The sequence below is a fragment of the Corylus avellana genome, chromosome ca1 (assembly GCF_901000735.1).
Source record: "Corylus avellana chromosome ca1, CavTom2PMs-1.0".
Lineage (NCBI taxonomy): Eukaryota > Viridiplantae > Streptophyta > Magnoliopsida > Fagales > Betulaceae > Corylus > Corylus avellana.
In genome coordinates, this window is record NC_081541.1 from 30795080 (window position 1) to 30813984 (window position 18905).

Genomic DNA, 18905 nt, shown 5'->3' on the forward strand with positions numbered 1-18905 from the left:
AAGAAGAAGAAGAAGAAGAAGAAGAAGAAGAAAAGGAGAAGATAAGAAGATTTTTTGGGTTTTGTGAAGATTTTTTGGATTTGAGTTTTTGAAAATGGAGAAAAGAAGAGAGGGAGAGGACTGGAGAAACGACAAATTGGTGAAAAAAATTTTAAAAAAAATATATTTTTTAATTGAAAAAAAAAATTCCAAAAAAAATTTTAAAAAAGAAAAATTATTATTTTTTAATAATTTTTTAAAAATTTACTGACGTCTCAATTTTGACACGTCAGTAAATTTTAACGTGTCAAACAGTAGTACGTCAGTAAAAAAATTTACTAACTCCTATGTTTTTCACCTTCAACACAAGTCATCAGAAACGGCACGTCAAAAAAGTTTTTTGACGTGTCAGACACATGACACGTTAGAAAACTCTGGTCAGGAAAAAAAATGATATTTTGTAGTGACTTCATTTCAAATAAAATTGAGAGAATCCAGTTAGTGTTTTTTAGAAGGGTTAAATTGTCTTTTTAATTTTTTGGTCAATTTTACCCCTCTAAAATACACTAACGGGATATTCACAATTTCATTGAAATAAAGAGGACCATTTTCCAAAAATCAATATTTGGGTTCCTAGATTAGTAAAATGATAATAAGTAATTGTTAAAAATGTTAAAAAAACATGTGAAATATGATACTTCATACTTATTATAGTAGGTCGAAAAAAATTTACTTCAAACTTTCTGTCCTATTATCTATTTTTGATACATTCACACAATGATACATTCACACAAGGAGAGGAGCCTGTTATTCAAGATAGAATCAACGCACAATGAAAAGCCAAGTGTGTAAATTCGTGCAACATTAAATTATTAGTTTTCAATGGATTTATATATTTATTTTTTGCTGTTTGTTTGCATACCATTTTAAAAATCATAAAATATTTCATATAATATTATTAATTAACCTAAAATTAAAACTTTCTTTCACAATATAAAATATATAGAGAGAGAGAGAGCCACATCCAAAATTAAACTAGTTGTATAGGGGCAGAAATATATTGATCAGCCCCTTTAAAAATTGGTGTATGCCACTATGAGCAGCGAGCACACGGTATTCTTTAGTAAAAGGCGAAAGAATAGTTCGCTCTGTGCTCACTGCGAGGCTCAATGAGTTAGATGAATAGTTTACAACATATTATATAGGCATAGTCCCACTCCGCGTTTTATCTTCTAGTCGATGTGGGAATTGTATCTTCTATATTCATCAAAACATTTGAATACCCATGCCGCGCTTAATGGAATTTGTGCATAGAAACATTATCTATATACTAGAATCACGATGCTTAAATTAAAAAGAAAGGTGCATCAATTGTCTTGCTTGGTTAATTTGTAGTTTAAATGTAAATGTTTAATTTCCTAAGCATTCCTTCAAACAACCATATTTGAACTACTGACCTATAAAACAATTAATTACTTAGTTAAATCACCACTTAAATCTTAATCCAAAAGATTTAATCAATACATTAACAAATATACATAGGGATCGCTATTTCTTAAGGCCTTAATCAAATATGTTATTACTTTCAATCTATGCAATCAAACATCTTAATGATCAATTGAGTTGGCCCTACTTGCAGTAGTAGCCATTATTTCACAAAAGAAAGAAAGAAAGAAAAAAAAATCCAATTAGGACAAGAGATCCATCCACGTGCCTTCGGGAAATGCAACATAACTAAGCTAAGGAAAGGCCTCAATAACAGATTGCACAGCATGAATGGATTTCACTGTATATCTTGTAAATCCAGCCTTTTCAAGAAGAAATTTCCATTCCTTCAATGTCCTTTCTTTGCCGGCATTTGTATGAGCCATCATCGCCATGTCCAGCGCCAACCTCGCATCACTTAGCTCGTCCATTTTCCCTTCTTCTTCAATCACAGCCTCAACAATTATTACCTTTCCTTTCTCCTCTGAAATTGCTTCTCTGCATTTCTTAAGGATTTGAACGCACTCCTTGTCACCCCAATCATGCAGAATCCACTGCGCGCATGTAATTCACAAAGGTTATTTATTTATTTAATTAAGCAATACATATATGATCAATACATATAATTTATATAAAAAAAATACGTATAATTAAAGGTCTTTTATTTTCTTACAGTCGGTGTGGGACCATAGCACTTACCATTAGGAAAGCCGCATCGGCCTTTGGAACACTTTGAAACATGTCACCCCCAACACGTTCAACACCATCGAACTCTGCCGCATTAGAGACAACATGAGGAAGATCAAAGTGGATGCCTCGAAGCCATGGGAATGCCTTCACCAACATCTGCAAAGTCGTTCCATTGCCCCCGCCCACATCGACCAAACTGCCAAGCCCATCAAATACCTCTGGACAATCGTGAATTATTGCAGGCACGGTCATCTTGGCATCAGAAGCCATTGCTTCATTGACGAGTTGGCTTTGAGCAGGATTTGCTTCTAAAAAGCTCCATGCATCTTTGCCATGAGCCACCTCAAATGGTGAAGTCTCATTGGCTAGAATACGAGCACTGAGACAGTGCAATGATGACATCACCATTGGGCTACTATTTAGCATAATGAAAGCAGCCATGCTGTGCTCTCCATATCTCATCAAACGGCGAGACAGGATCGTTTGTGCATAACCTGGGGAGCCATGGGCGGTGAGTTCCTCTTTGAATATTCCCTGGTGCATTAGAAACCTCATTATGCGGTAAAGGGGAGATGAAGTGCATGCTAGAGCTAATGACAACTCGGATAGTGTCATGGGACTTCCATGGCTTTCAATAACGTCGGCTATCCCAAGCTCAATGGCACACTTCACTACCGCCATTTCTGTGAATCCGAAGACGTATTTCCAAATACTCGCTTCTGCCAGTTCTTCTTCTTCGCACCATTTTGTCTCTCTTTGTGTTTCTTCCATCTCTCTCTCTCTTTTTTTTTTTTTGATAACAAACAAACAACTACAGAATTCTCTTTAGTAAAAACTAAAGAACAATGACACTACAAGTATCAACCCCCACCAACTCTCTCTCTCTCTCTCTCTCGTCTCTTGAGCAATCTATTAATCGCTTAAGCCTGAGGTGATACACTTGAGGTTGAGCAATCTATATATATATATATATACGAGAAAGAGAATTGTTTTCGCAATAAGAGATGAAGCTGTCATCATGCACAATAATTCTTTCAAGATTGTACTGCTATAATTTTTGTTTTAATTTCCTTTAATTTAAGATAGTCCATGATAGGAGTCCACCATAAATTGACAGAAATAGGTTGGGTCCTACGTGGGACTCCATTAGTCCACCAATAAAGACCGGTCAGAGAACAAATGCATCTTTGTCGATCAATATGATTGTTTCAAGATTTGTAGAGGTGTTACAGGACCCTCGAAAGTAGAGCTGTGCAACTGTGCAAGCATGTTCACTTGCAATCAGGTAAAACACGTGCCTTCCTCTAAAAACACGCGAATCATCATACACTATTTTCAAAGTTGAAAACAGCACATTGTGTCACCTCTTCGCCCATCCCCACAATTTCCCCCGCGGGCAGTGTCAGCAGTCAGCACCCAACGCGCGCCTATCATTAGTACTGCCCACCGTCAACCAACTTGTACTCCAATTTACATGTCCATACCAAATTTAAAGGTATGGTGTTCAAAGAAATTTTCAGTAATCTAAGTCGTGGGTTTCAATATTTGCAATGGAGAATTTTTACAAATGTTTGATTAGTATTAGCGGTTTTGGATTCTTATTGATATTCTCGTGAGACTGAGTTAGGCTATGACTCAGTGAGACTTGAGGGAGCGCTTGTGATTCTCATAGTCTAAACCTTTTCTTTGCGGCTCCCAACAGATAGATGTTATTATAGTCACGTTCAGGTAAAATAGTCATAATTCATCTTTCAAGCCTACCATTATTTGCTCAAAAAATAAAAAAAATTTACATGTCCATATTAAGGGTCGAATTACTTAATTGAACAACGCTATAGTGCAATGAAAATCGGCTTGAGGCAAAAGGTTAAAATAAGGCTTAGGTAATATGTAAAATTTGTAAGTGTTATCACTAAATTTGTATTTGTATTTTATTTTATTTTTCTAATCAATACGGGAGAGAGGGGAAAAAGGGACAGTAAATTTGTACTTATAACTCTCTTTTAGTCCCTAAAGTATACGTACCTTCCATAGTTCAATATCATATTTATTTTGCATACACAATATTGCATATAATTAATAGTGAAATTATAATCATTCCTTAAACCTTAAGACCTTTAAAATCACCAAACCGTACGTTCTGTAAATATCCCAATAGTTCACAATACTGAATTTTATTTTGTCTCGCTTAAAAATTGAATATTTTCTTTCGAAATTTAACTTAATAAAAACCCAGGGGTGGCCAGCCTTGTTCGGATTTGAACGCATCACACCAAGTCACCAACCCTCAACTAGTAAACCATATTTTTTTAGAAAAACAAATTTGAAAAATTAAATTGTTATGACTCATTAATATCGTCTACCAAAGCCCTAATTACTATAGGGGGTTGGGAATATTTAGTTACGACTCAAAAAAGCTAGTACCTTGGTGTCCAGAACATCACCAAATGGTGACGTGCCAAGAGTAAAACGTCACTAAAAAAAATAATAATAATAATAATAATAATAATAATAATAATAATAATAAAAACAGTGACATGTCAATATCCACACTAATTGAATTTTATTTATTTATTTTTCATTTTTTCTTCCTTCTTTAAAGGAAAGAGGAAAAAACAAATTAAAATTCAATTAATGATGTGTGAATGTTCACACATCACTATTTTTTTTTTTAAAAAAAAAAAAAAAATTCTTTCTTTTTAAAAGAAAGAGGGAAACAAGTTTCAAATTAAAATTTAATTAGTGATTAGTGACGTGTGAATGGTCAAAAGTCACTAATTGAATGTTATTTTATTTTATTTTATTTTTCCTTTCTTTCTTGTTTAAAGGAAAGAGCTAGGTGAAAAAAATAAAGAATAATAATTAATTAGTGACGTGCAAAGAGTAAAATGTCACTAAAAAATAAAAAATAAAAAATAAACAAAACTAGTGACATGTTAATATCCACATGTCACTAATAGAATTTTATTTTTCATTTTTTCTTTCTTCTTTAAAGGAAAGAGGAAAAAAGAAATTAAAATTCAATTAGTGACGTGTGAAAGTTCACAAGTCACTATTAAAAATAATAATAATAATAATAATAATAATAATAATAATAATAAAAATTCTTTTTAAAAGAAAGGGGGAAACAAGTTTCAAATTAAAATTTAATTGGTGATTAGTGGCGCGTGAATGTTCACACGTCACTAATTGAATGTTAATTTTTTTTTTTTTTAATTATCTTTCTTGTTTAAAGGAAAGTGGAGGAAAAAAAAATTAATTTTAATTAGTGATGTGTTACTGTTCACAAGTCACTTATTACAAATTCTGAATTTAAAATTTTAAAAACTATTATTTTAAATATTTTAAACTTATATAAGTAATTAGTGACGTGTAAACAGTGGCACATCACTAATTAGTGACATGCTACTATTCCGACATCACTAATTTCATGTTTTGAATTTAAAAATTTTAAAAACTAATATTTTAAACTTATATAACTTTGAAGATCTGGATCCACTGAAATTCTTAGGTAAATTTCAATTTCTGAAATTTCAGATTTTTGCCATCCATTTTTTATCTAAGGGTCATTATTCTGCTACGTGTCCCAATACTAATAAACTAATAAATGTGTATTATTTTATTTTTTTTAATAATAGTGGGACTTGTGGCAAAACAATAGCCATTGGATGAAAAATGGATGGCCTAAATCTGAAATTTCAGTAGATCCTGATCCTCCACCTCCTTCTATTTTTTTTTTTTTTTTCCTCCTCACCTGCCGACACGGCCTACTTTAGCTTCTCTCTTCTTTTCTTTCTTTTCTCCTTCTCCTTTCAGCTTTCTTCTCCCAAATTCCTTCTTTCTCCTTGTCTTTCAGTTCACACTGAAACAAAAGAGGAAAGAAAGATATGAGGGAGAGAAAAAAATGAAGATCTGAGGAAGAAAAAAAAAAAAAATCTGAAAAATAAATAAATAAAAAAATTTTGGGAAAAAAAATTTAATGACCTTTTTTACTGTTCATGTGTCACCATGGCTATTGTGAACAGTAACACATCATCATTTTTGGTGACGTGCCATTTTGAAGAAGAGGGAGAGAAAAAAATGACGATACGAGGAAGAAGAAGAAAAAAAAGAAGATATCAAAAAATCAAAAATTAAATTAAAAATAAATAAAGATCTAAACAAACTGAAAAAATAAAATAAAATAAAATTCGGGAAAAAAAAAAAAAAAAACCACTTTAATGACATTTTTTTTTACTGTTCTAACGTCACCAATTTTGGTGACATTGCCAATCTTGACATGTCACCTTTAGGTGGTGATGTGTGGAATTTAATATGTCACCATTTGGTGATGTGTGGTCAATTCCAGACGTCACTAATTACCATTAGTGACTTTTCAATTTTTTACGTGTCAACCACGTCGCTATTAGCACGTCGTGCACCACTCTATTAGTGACCTTTTGGTAGTGGTTGTTGACATTTGATAGAGACAATTTAGAAATTGTCATCACTAGTGGAAGTCATGCTTAATTATCAAGAAAGAAGGATCCGGAAAAACTGTATGATTTTCTTAAGGCCTTAATCGAATATGTTATTATTTTATAGGCAATCAAACATCTTAATGATCAATTGAGCTGGCCCTACTTCTAGTAGTAGTAGCAAGACATATTATTACACAAAAGTAAGAAAGAAAGAAAAAAGGCCTCAATAACAGATTGCATCCACGTGCCTTTGTGAAATGCTACATATATAACTAAGCTAGGGAAATGCCTCAATAACAGATTGCACAGCATGAATGGATTTCACGGTATATCTTGCAAATCCAGCCTTTTCAAGAAGAAATTCCCACTCCTTCAATGTCCTTTCCTTTCCCGCGTTTGTATGAGCCATCATCGCCATGTCCAGCGCCAACCTCGCATCACTTAGCTCGTCCATTTTCCCTTCTTCTCAACAATTATTACCTTTCCTTTCTCCTCTGAAATTGCTTCTCTGCATTTCTTAAGGATTTGGATGCACTCCTTGTCACCCCAGTCATGCAGAATCCACTACGCGCATGCAATTCACAAAGGTTATTTATTTATTTAAGCAATACATATAATTTATAAAAATAAAAAAATAAAAAAATAAAAAAAGGTATAATTTAAAGGTCTTTTATTTTCTTACGGTCGGTGTGGGCCCATAGTACTTACCATTAGGAAAGCCGCATCGGCCTTTGGAACACTTTGAAACATGTCACCCCCAACATGTTCAACTCCGTGGAACGCCGCCGCATTGGAGACAACATGAGGAAGATCAAAGTGGATGCCTCGAAGCCATGGGAATGCCTTCACCAACATCTGCAAAGTCGTTCCATTACCCCCGCCCACATCCACCAGACTGCCAAGCCCATCAAATACCTCCGAACAATTGTGAATTATTGCAGGCACGACCACCCTGGCATCAGAAGCCATTGCTTCATTGACGAGTTGGCTCTGAGCAGGATTTGCTTCCAAAAAGCTCCATGCATCTTCGCCATGAGCCACCTCAAATGGTGAAGTCTCATTGGCTAAAACACGGGCACTGAGACAATGCAATGATGTTGTCACCATTTGGCTGCTGTTTAGCATAATGAAAGCAGCCATGCTATGCTCTCCATATCTCATCAAACGACGAGATAGAGCCGTTTGTACATAACCTGGGGAGCCATGGGCGGTGAGTTCCTCTTTGAATATTCCCCTATGCATTAAAAACCTCATTATGCGGTAAAGGGGAGACGAAGCGCATGCTAGAGCTGATGATAACTCGGATAGTGTCATGGGACTTCCATGGCTTTCAATGACATCAGCTATCCCAAGCTCAATGGCACATTTCACTACTGCCATTTCTGTGAATCCGAAAACGTATTTCCAGATACTCGCTTCCGCCTGTTCTTTTTCTTCGCACCATTTTGTCTCTCTTTGTTTTCCTTCCATCTCTCTCGCTCTCTCTATCTTTCTCTCTTGAGCAATCGATTAATCGATTAAGGCTGTGGTGATAGACTTAACGTTGAGCAACCTATATATATACTAGAAAAGAAAGAATTGTTTGCATGCTCAATAGGGAAAGGAAGCTGTCATGCACAGTGATATATTCTTTCAAGATTGTACTGCTAGACTGTACTGTACTGTATTTAAGATGGCCCACCAATAAAGACCGGTCCTCTAAGTCGACGGTTGTTGGTTTTTTGCATCTTTTGTATTCGATTGTCGTCTATCTTTGTCCAACAGAAGTTTCAGGACCCTCGAAACTAGAGCCGTGGCATTTTCACTTGTTGTTGGCTATCACAGTATCACATGCAAATTATGCGATCACGTAAATTAAACACGTGATTGCATAATTTGCATGGGAACTTGTTTCACCTCGTCTCGCAAGGGACCACGGTCGCCCATCATCGATACGTGTTCTTGTCGGGGTTTGAATTAAATATTACTTGATTAACCATGTAAAACACGTGCGTCGCTCAATATATGTTTATTTACTACATCCGAATTATTTTTACCCGGATTAATATTCGATCACTATGTAAAAAGTAAAAACACGTGAATCGATCATACACTATTTTCACCTCTTCGCCATTCCCACAAGCCACCAAGGTCAGCACTTAACGCCCGTCATCAGTGCCATGCTTCAACCAACTTGTTAGGGTTTGAATTACTCGATTAACCAAAGCCATAGCTAAGTGAAAGTTGAGCTAGGTCTAAGCCAAAAATTTATAATGAGGCTTTCTAATTTTAAAATAATAATATACTATTTTTGTATAAATATGAAATATTAAAAAAATCAACTTATATATTTTTGTAAAAGCAACTGTTAGGGGTATTGTCAAAAAAATTCTAAAAGCAATATGCAAGCATTTGAAAAATAGTCTAACTTATTTAATTATATAGCTTATTAGTATTTCAATTGGAGGGTTTATTTTTGTATTTAGGCCATGTGAGTCACTTAGAATCATAACATCATACCAATCCTTAATTAGTTGTTTGATCATGAACAAATAAAAATAAATTTAGTTCATTTTGATACCACAAAATGCTAATTACAAATTAAGTAAATCATTGAGAGTCTTGAGACTAATTTTGTCAAGGATGATTTTTTTTTTAATGGTAATTACAGAGACAGTCCCCCATGTTAAATACTAGATAATATTATTGGTATTTTAATTTTTTTTGTCCTTTTTTACTGGGTCAATGCTAAAATCCTTGTTACCAATAAGATGATCAGTGGATTAATGGCTTGATGGCCAAATCATGAGCGTTGAATCACACCCTACCTTTAACTGGACTTGTAATGTGGTCGAAATCAACCCCTCCAAAAATTGGATTAGGATTCCCTCAGTTTTTTTTTTTTTTTTAATTTGAGATTCTCTTATTATTAAATCTTAGTCATGATTTCAATCTAACTATCCACAATGTGCATTTATTTTCTCTTTCTAGGTCATTGAGGAATTAAAGTTTAATTAACTTTAGCATTTATTTTGTTAGACAGCTGGAATGTTGTGGATTGTTAGATGTAAAACATGGTTAGGATTTATTAATAAAAGAATCTCAAATTTGAAAGAAATTTGAGGGGATCCTAATCCCCAAAAATTGGTGTATGACGCTTTGGGTGACGAGTTCAAGGTATTCTTTAGTAAAAGGCGAAAGAATGGTTCACCACACGGCTAATTGTGGCATCCATTTCGGTACAATACCTTTATTAGCAGGGGTCCTCATTTTGTGTTTTATGTTGTAGTCCATGTGGGAAATGGGAATAGTTCATATTCAACACTAGGCATAAACAAGAAACAGTTATCCTGAAAACTTAAGCTGATAGAAAGAGATAAAAACTCTATTTTAATAGGTGAAGCTTAACACGTGGAACATTTAATGGAAATGGGGGGTGAAATTGACGGAGTCAAGGTTCGATCCTAGGACCTTTGGCTCTGATACCATGTTAAATTACCAATTGTCCTAAAAGCTTAAGCTTATAAGAATGGGTAAATTTTATCACTTAATCAATACTTTAACACTCCCTCTCACGTGTGAGCCGAAGAAATTCATCATCAAATGAAAAAATAAAATAGTAGCAAAATTAAAATAAAAGAAAGACAAAAGATTTTATGTGGTTCGGTTAATGGCCTATGCCTACAGATAAAACCTTAAGGGCTACATTACGTTTTTATTGAATGATTGTTTACAATACAGAATGCTCTATTTATAGAGCTTACACATGAATATAATTGTAATCAAATCCCCTAATTTATGATGATGAAATCATAATCAAATCCCTAAAATTACGTTAATCTAATCTTCATCAATCTTCATCAAATCCCTAATTTTAGGGTAATTCAAATGTATTCTAACATCCTCCTTCAAACTCAAGGTTGAAGATCCTGAAACTTTGAGTAGTTTGACTTTTCCTCTTTTTTTTTTTTTTTTTTTTTTTTGAGAAAATACATTTTACTCCCTAAACTATCCACCCATTTGTACTTTGACCTCCAATGTTTAAACAGTGACATTTGACCCCCTCAAACTTTCAAATTGTTGCAATTCGACCATTCTGACTCTCTTTTTTTCCCAAAATGCCCACATCCCAAGTTAAAAAAAAAAAATTTTAAAAAAAAAATTAAGGGGTGACCGGCCACCCCAGTTGGGCCTAGGGGTGGGTTCGGCCACCCCAGACCTGACACCCCTTAATTTTTAATTAAAAAAAAAAAAAAAGTCAGAATGGTCGAATTGCAACAATTTGAAAGTTTAGGGAGTACTCAAGTGTCACTTTTTAAACATTGGAGGTCAAAGTGTAAATAGGTAGATAGTTCAGAGAGTAAAATGTATTTTAAACAATACCACAAAAGTTAGGCCTGGGTTTTAAACAATACCACAGTGCCAATAATAATAATAATAATAATAATAATAATAATAATAATAATAAAAGGGCCAACTTTGGGCTGAAGTGAGAGCCAACTTTGGGCTGAAGTGAGAGCCAACTTTGGGCTGAAATGACCTGGGTTTTAAACAATACCACAAAGCCAAGAAAAAGTAGGCCAACTATGGGCCAATGGATGGGCAACTTGACCTATTTTGATAGGCAACTTGGCTTCTTTTGATGGGCAATTTGGCCTCTTTTGAATTTTATTTATTTATTTTGATTTTGATTTTTTTTTGTTTAATTTTGTATTTTTGATTTTTTTTTTCTCCAATAATATCCTATTATCGATTACATAAACTAGGATAAGGATACCTTATTCCCATAACCAATTAGAACCCAAATTGGAACTTAAACCAGAATAGCCTATTACTAAACCAGAATAGGAATATATACTCATAAGAAGTAAACCTATTGTCAAACACCCTTCTTCCTCTTCAATTTCTTCTCCCAATTTACAGAACGCACAACACCCTTCTACTCTAGCTTGTTGTGGCTGCAGATCGCCGGACGTTTGGTTGTGGAACGGACTGGGATGAGACTGTACGAGTCTAGGCGTCGCAGAGGCGCTGGAGCTCTGGGGCTGGGATGTTAGATCTGTTGGGAATAAATTCACACTATAAGCCCACCAAATTCTGGGCCCAATGGCCAATGATAAGCCCATGAAGATATTAATTAAATAGCAAGGACTATTTAATTAATTGATAGTCTTATATTCCAATTAGGATAATATTGGAATAAAGACGTCATACTTATCTCTACAAGATGACTACTTAAGATTATCTCTACATGATATCTGTTGAAGATTTATCTCTACATGATAGCTGTTGAGTTTTATCTCAACTCTGGACTCTCAAACCAATTCAAATGAGAAGGTCCAGTCCAAGTCTACTTCAACAGCCCGAGCCTATAAATAGGCCCCTACATAAGGTACTGAAAGATCTTGGATCTTGAATCCTGAAATATCCTCACACATATTATTGAGCGTATTGAATTATTGTGCACCGAAGCACCATATTTCTCTTAGAAACTTTCTGACTTTGGCATCGGAGTGTCCCGGGAACCGGGGACCCCCTTGACAATATTGCCTTTTTTGTAGTGATTTGGAGTGCATGATGACGTATTGAAGATCTCGAAGAAATCGCATCCACTGTGTTGAAAACTGTTCTAACAGTTTGGCGCCGTCTGTGGGAACGACTAGTTCGTTTCTCATAAAATAAAAAAAATTCATCACGGTGTGAACAAGCATTCCGGCGACAACCCACCGGAAGTACTCACCGATTTGCGTTGTCAATAGCAAGTCTGCACAAATCCGCTTCTCAGATTTACATTCACTGCTCCAAGTGAAATCACGTCCAGTCCAACACGCAAACCGGATCGCCGGAGCTCTAGTCACAGCCCGTAAGGATTCACGCAGGAATCTCCAGCCAGGAGCCTCCAAACCAGGATTCACAAGGCCCATCGCCGAAATTTTGGATCTGAGGACCTACAAACCCACTGCCGTTCGCAGGAGACTCAAGCCACGCGACATCGCCGATTCACACTCCAGCCGGTGTGCGACCCACTGTCGCCGGAGCTTCATTCACACAGTCCAAACTGCCACTGCCGAGGACACCAGTGATCAGCCCAACCAGACTGCCAGGGGCCGTCGAACCACTGTTGCCGTAACTGCCCTCACGACCAGATCGCCGCCGTCGTTCGCCGAAGCAAGCCAGACCTGCAACGTCTCCGATCTCCAAGCCCGAAGCATCAGTCTCGTAGATCGGACTGCCGAACCTCCAGACCTGCACGCCCGTGACCGTGTCTGTTGTGCATAGAAGAGTCTGTGAAAAAGAAAGAAAAAAGGAAAGGAAGAAGAGAAGGAGAAGGTGCTGGCCGCAGGAGAGAGAAAAAGAAAAGAAAGAAAGAAAAAAAAGGTGTTGTGCAGGAAGGAGAAGGAAAAAGAAAAAAGAAAAAAAAGAATAAAAAAAATAATAGCACGTGACCCTCTGTACGTTGGAGGAATTTGGAGAAGAAGATTGGCGTTTGGTAACAGGTTTAATTCTTATCCGGCATATATTTTTATTCTAGTTTAGGAATAGGCTATCCCAATTTAAGTTTATATTCCTATTCTAGTTTAAGAATAAGCTATTCTGGTTTAAATTTATATTCCTATTCTAGTTGAAGAATAGGCTATCCTGGTTCAGGTTTATATTCCTATTTTTGCTTAGGAATAGGCTATTTTGGTTTAAATTCCAAATTTGGTTTCGATTGGTTGTGAGCATAAGGTAATTCTTATTCCAAATTATTGCATTCCGGGATACTCTATCCCGAATAAAAAGAGCCAGGTATATCACTCCTGGATATGGAAAAGGAAAAACCGGGTATATCACTCCCGGATATTTCAAAGAAGAACCGGGTATATCACTCCCGGATATTTCAAAAAAGAACTGGGTATTTTACTCCCGATATTTTAAAGAAGAACCGGGTATATCACCCCCGGATATTTGATAGAAGAACCGGGTATATCACTCCCGGATATGGCAAAGGAAGAGCCGGGTATATCACTCCCGGATATGGCAAAGGAAGAGCCGGGTATGTCACCCCCAGATATGTCACCATCGGAGACAAGGAGAAAACCTTGGTTAAAAACAATTAACGGGAGACAACCCGGTAAAAAACAAGAAGACTCATTCTCGACAACAAGGAGAAAACCTTGGGCAAAAACAAGGATAGGGAGACAACCCTCTAAAATAAGGACAAGGAGAAAACCTTGGGCAAAAACAAGAATAGGGAGACAACCCTCTAAAACAAGGACAAGGAGAAAACCTTGGGTAAAAACAAAAAGGGACCCGACAATAAACAAGGACAAGGAGAAAACCTTGGGCAAAAACAATCAATGGAAGACAACCCGATAAAAAACAATGAGCTACCCCAAGACAAACGGGGAACAAATGTTAGTCTGTTGAAAGGCTTGTGAATTATTGTTTTAAGATTATTATGCAAGGATATGACAGGCTTAGCCCCCGGGCAAAGGAAATAATTGGGGGGTACTCTCGGCAATCATGAGACAAGGAGACAACCTTAGGCTAAAACAAACAAGCAAGATGAGACAATCCAATCACAAAACAAGGAATCACCCCAAGGTGAACGGGGAACAAATGTTAGTCTGTTGAAAGACTTATAAATTACTACTTAAAGGTTATTGTGCAGGTGTGGATTATTTTGACGACTTGGAGAGGGACCCGGGCATGATTCCTGGGTATCTCGAAACTAGGACGGGTTTAACCCCGGGCAAAGGATAGAGCTGGGGGGTGCTCCCGAAAACTCAGGCAATGTCAAAAACAAAGCTGAAGAGCTCCAACTAACGAGCTCAAAGTACACTCATTAGGGAGACACGAGTCTCGGACAAGGTTAAACAACAAGCCGCCAGAAGGCTTTGACTAAATTCCCATTACCCAAGTACCTTAGCCAAATTGGGGGGTAACTGTTGGGAATAAATTCACACTATAAGCTCACCAAATTCTGGGCCCAATGGCCAATGATAGGCCCATGAAGATATTAATTAAATAGCAAGGACTATTTAATTAATTGATAGTCTTATATTCCAATTAGGATAATATTGGAATAAAGACGTCATATTTATCTCTACAAGATGACTACTCAAGATTATCTCTACATGATATCTGTTGAAGGTTTATCTCTACATGATAGCTGTTGAGTTTTATCTTAACTCTGGACTCTCAAACCAATTCAAATGAGAAGGTCCAGTCCAAGTCTACTTCAACAGCCCGAGCCTATAAATAGGCCCCTACATAAGGTACTGAAAGATCTTGGATCTTGAATCCTGAAATATCCTCACACATATTATTGAGCGTATTGAATTATTGTGCACCGAAGCACCATATTTCTCTTAGAAACTTTCTGACTTTGGCATCGGAGTGTCCCGGGAACCGGGGACCCCCTTGACAATATTGCCTTTTTTGTAGTGATTTGGAGTGCACGATGACGTATTGAAGATCTCGAAGAAATCGCATCCACCGTGTTGAAAACTGTTCTAACAAGATCTATTGCTGTGTGGATTCTTGTGGCTGCAGATCGCAGCGGACAGCGTTAAGAACGACGGACGTCGGCGCTAGACCGTGGATGGCTAGAGAAACGCTGCCTGCGATTGGCCAAAGATGGTCGGAGGAAATGACGATGGACGACCAGAGGAGAAGGATCCGCCGGATCTAGGCTGTGGATGGCTGGAAGTCACACATAGGTGGTGAAGGCGCCGGGTGGTCACACCGCTGCACTTCGTGGGTGTGGCTGGACGCGGTGCTCTGAATTGAATGACGAGTGACGACAATCTCCTTCTCCTTCTTCTTCTTCTTCTTCTTCTTCTTTTTCTTTTCTTTTCTTTTCTTTTCTCTCTTTTTTTTTTTTTTCACAAACTCAGAAGGAAATCAAAAGCATGACGGTTTTTGAAATCAATTGAAAAGGAAGATATGGAATACAAAATTAAAATCTAAGCTCGAATTGTTACAAAAAAAAAAAAAAATCCAAGCTCGAATAATTGGCGTTAGCCTATTCGCTTTGATACCATGAAGAAAATCATAGGTCTAACTCATCTTATAAAACCAATTCAATAAGAGAGGATTGTGCATTTCCTATAAACATGCCCAAGATTGAAGAAAATCGTGAGCCTAACTCATCTCATAAAACCAGTTTAATAAGATAGAGTTGTCTATTCCTTATAAACATGCTCATGATCTTGTCCACAGGCAATGTGTGATTATTCCTCAACACCCTCCCTCACGTACGTGCAGGCCAGTATTTTTTCTAGTCCTTGTTACGGGGAAAGTAGTGTGGACCTCATTCATCCTGTGGTAGGCTTTGATACCATGAAAAAATTCATAATCAAATGGAAAAATAAAATAACAGCGAAATTAAAATAAAAGAGACACAAAAGATTTTACATGGTTTGGTCAATGTCCTATGTCCACAGATAAAGCCATAAGGGCTACATTACGCTTTTATTGAATGATTGTTTACAATACATAATGCTCTATTTATAGAGCTTACACATAAATGTAAATGATCCAATCATAATCAAATCCCTAAATTTAAGCTAATCTAATCTTCATCAAATCCCTAATTTCACTACACAAAAAAAGGGTCATTAGCGGTGACACAAAGTCACCGCTAATGAGGTAAAAGTGGCCGTTATTTACAAATAGTGGCGATAAGTAGCCGCTATTAAGTGGCTGCAAGTAATCGGCCACTAATGCTAAATAGCGGTGACTATTAGGGTTGCCGCTAATGACCCCTCATTAGTGGCAACTTTTTCTCGCTGCTAATGACTCTTTTTTTTTTTTTTTTGTCGCCGCAAAATAGTTTAAAATGGGCCATGGGTTGCCGCTAATGAGGGGTCATCATTGTCGCCATTAGTGGCAACTTCTTGGTTGCCACTAATGGGCTATCATTAGTTGCGACCTTGAGTCGCTGCTAATGAGGCGAGAAAAATTTTAAAAATAAAATAAAAAGATCAATAGTGGCAACCTGGCGCAAATGATATGAGAATTTTAAAAAATAAAATAAAAGAAATTAAAAAAAAAAATTTTAAAAAAAAATTCAAAAATATTTGCTAATGATATGAGCAAATAAAAAAAAATAAAAAAATAAAAAAAAGAAGCTTTTATTATATATAAATTATAGGAAATCAAAATAATGTTCATGGAACACACTAATCAAAAGGATCAAGCTTAAGTGACACGAGGGGAGAAATTACCAATGTTATATCTAGACAAACAAGAGTAGGAACTGCAAGATAATAAAATTGAAAAGTGTAAACTTTTATAGTGTAAACTACAGATGTTTAATTTACTGATATTAAAAAGAACTAATGAAACTAAAAATCTTGCATCTAAGAAAAGGAAAAAATCATTCCCACGGAATCAATGATGTAAGTAACCATACATGTGAAAACCATACACATTGGATAACTGAAAACTGAGATGGCGAAACCAATAACAAGATCATACCGGGCAAGCTGCTTTAACTAAACAATGAATTAGAAAAGGAACTACTAGCAAACACTTTCTAACATATTCACTGATAGAAAACAGTTCAGATTCTAAATAGTAAAACTCAATATGAACATAGATCCTGCTTAACAACTTTACCTTATTCACTTGTGTACTCTGCAAATTTTGAAATCTTTGAGTTTGAAAGGCCATTAACCTGAAAAGGATAAAGGAATTCTTTATTTAAGGAATTGAGGGTTAACAAATTCTGAATATGCCTTTGGTTTTAGTAAGATAAAAACATCTTTGTATAAAGGCAAATTCTCATGAAATCATTCCACTATCTACAAGTGATAATGTGTTGTAAATTCATAGGAACAACTCAGGCATTTCTTAAAAGGCCTTTAAGAATACACTATCACTCTCAAACCATTAAAAGAAACAATCGGGCAAAAAATTAGGGATCAAAAGAAAATAACCCAACACTATAAAATCTTATGATTAGGCCAAAAGTATGGGCATTGTTTTATCTCAACCATAAGACAGCAATCACCAAATTCAACAAGAAGTTGTTGTAGGATTCTATATTCTAATAACTCTAGAGCTCAAATTCCCAAGTAAAATTCTGCATTTAAAAATCAATTTCTATGGAATAGTGATTATAGTCCACACATCCAAATAAAAATGTTTTAAGTAATTTCATATAATTGAGCAATGTACAGAGCAGCATCACCAACCAAAATGAATCAAAAATATGCACAAGTAGTAGTAATAATCAACTTCATGCAATAGCATTTAACAAATAATATCTTTTATTTCCCTTTCAAGCTGAGCAACAAGGAGAATTAAATTTATGAATCCAAGAAAAAACCTGCATCACTGTTTTTCATTTGCAAAAGTGAGGAGATTCAAGCTCAAACCACAGCTTAAATTGAAAACTTTATACTTAAATAAGTAAAAAAGCCTTCCAATTTTCAACAAATAAAATTAGCCTATTGAGTAGCAGTGCTTTCGACAAATCTGGGAGAGAACAAGTTACATATAAACCCAATGATTTCTTCGCTCTCTTTTTGGTATCCAAGATGATAAAAAAGAAGAAATGGGAACACTATAGAGTCCTAAGCTGTCTAAGATTTGCACAAATTCACTTTGAAATGTTGAAAGTTACCTCTGACATGATCAACCAAGGGACTGATCCCAATCCAATAGAGAAAGATGCTATGTAAATCTGATTTCAATAGAACAAAAGGAAAAATAAAAATCCATCTTGAATTTGAATTTGAATTTGAATTTTTACAACAAAACTTTGCAGTTATCATAGTTAATTTACCAGCAACAGCAAATATTAGTACCCACTCCAGCAACAACCTGTGGCTCTTATTCATATATAACTTAATTTTAAGCAAAAAAAAAAAAAAACACACTCAGCCTTAATTACCACAATCAAAAACAAACACTAAGAAAATCAAGAAAAGAAAAAGAAAAGAAGTTAACTATATTTTGATAGAAACAGACATGTAGTTTGGCATAAAAAGACAACCATATGCTTGCCATAAGAAGGGATAGATCATAGAAAGTTTGGCATATTGATAGTTATATACTCTCGCAAGACATTATTTTTAAATCACCAAACAACTATAATCAAAAGCCAAACACTTCAATTCACATTCTTCTCATCCTTATAACTACATTTCACAGTACTTCTACCAACAAGTGAGTGATAATAGGATTAAAATAACTTACCATCAATTGAGTCCTTTAGTGCAACAATTTTTTATTTTTTTTTATTTTTTTCTTCTCAATAGCGGCGACCCGCGACCCCATAGTCGTCGCTAATGACCCCTCATTAGCGGCGACGTTTGG

General features: G+C 35.7%; 1 protein-coding gene, 1 non-coding gene and 2 pseudogenes across 2 annotated transcripts; all 4 read right to left on the minus strand.

The window, feature by feature from the left end:
* Positions 1–1030: 1030 nt before the first annotated feature.
* On the minus strand, positions 1031–1146 carry LOC132168274 (U5 spliceosomal RNA). The gene has a single exon (XR_009438794.1). It is a non-coding gene; the product is annotated as a U5 spliceosomal RNA (small nuclear RNA).
* A 380-nt stretch (positions 1147–1526) lies between these two features.
* On the minus strand, positions 1527–3023 carry LOC132167156 (acetylserotonin O-methyltransferase-like). The gene is made up of 2 exons (XM_059578056.1): positions 2164–3023; positions 1527–2018 (listed from the first exon to the last, which is right to left on the minus strand). The coding sequence occupies exons 1-2, from the start codon at positions 2923–2925 to the stop codon at positions 1719–1721; spliced, it is 1062 nt and encodes a 353-aa protein (XP_059434039.1). The 5' UTR covers positions 2926–3023; the 3' UTR covers positions 1527–1718.
* Positions 3024–6713: 3690 nt separating this feature from the next.
* Positions 6714–8123, minus strand: LOC132167467 (acetylserotonin O-methyltransferase-like; annotated as a pseudogene).
* Positions 8124–9709: 1586 nt separating this feature from the next.
* LOC132168278 (U5 spliceosomal RNA) lies at positions 9710–9813 on the minus strand (annotated as a pseudogene).
* Between the last annotated feature and the right edge of the window lie 9092 nt (positions 9814–18905).

Coding starts and splice junctions, on each gene's coding strand:
- LOC132167156 (XM_059578056.1), bottom strand. CDS start 2,925: ATGGAAGAAACACAAAGAGAGACAAAATGGTGCGAAGAAGAAGAACTG. Junction 2,019..2,163: donor CCGATGCGGCTTTCCTAATG/GTAAGTGCTATG, acceptor ACATGCGCGCAG/TGGATTCTGCATGATTGGGG.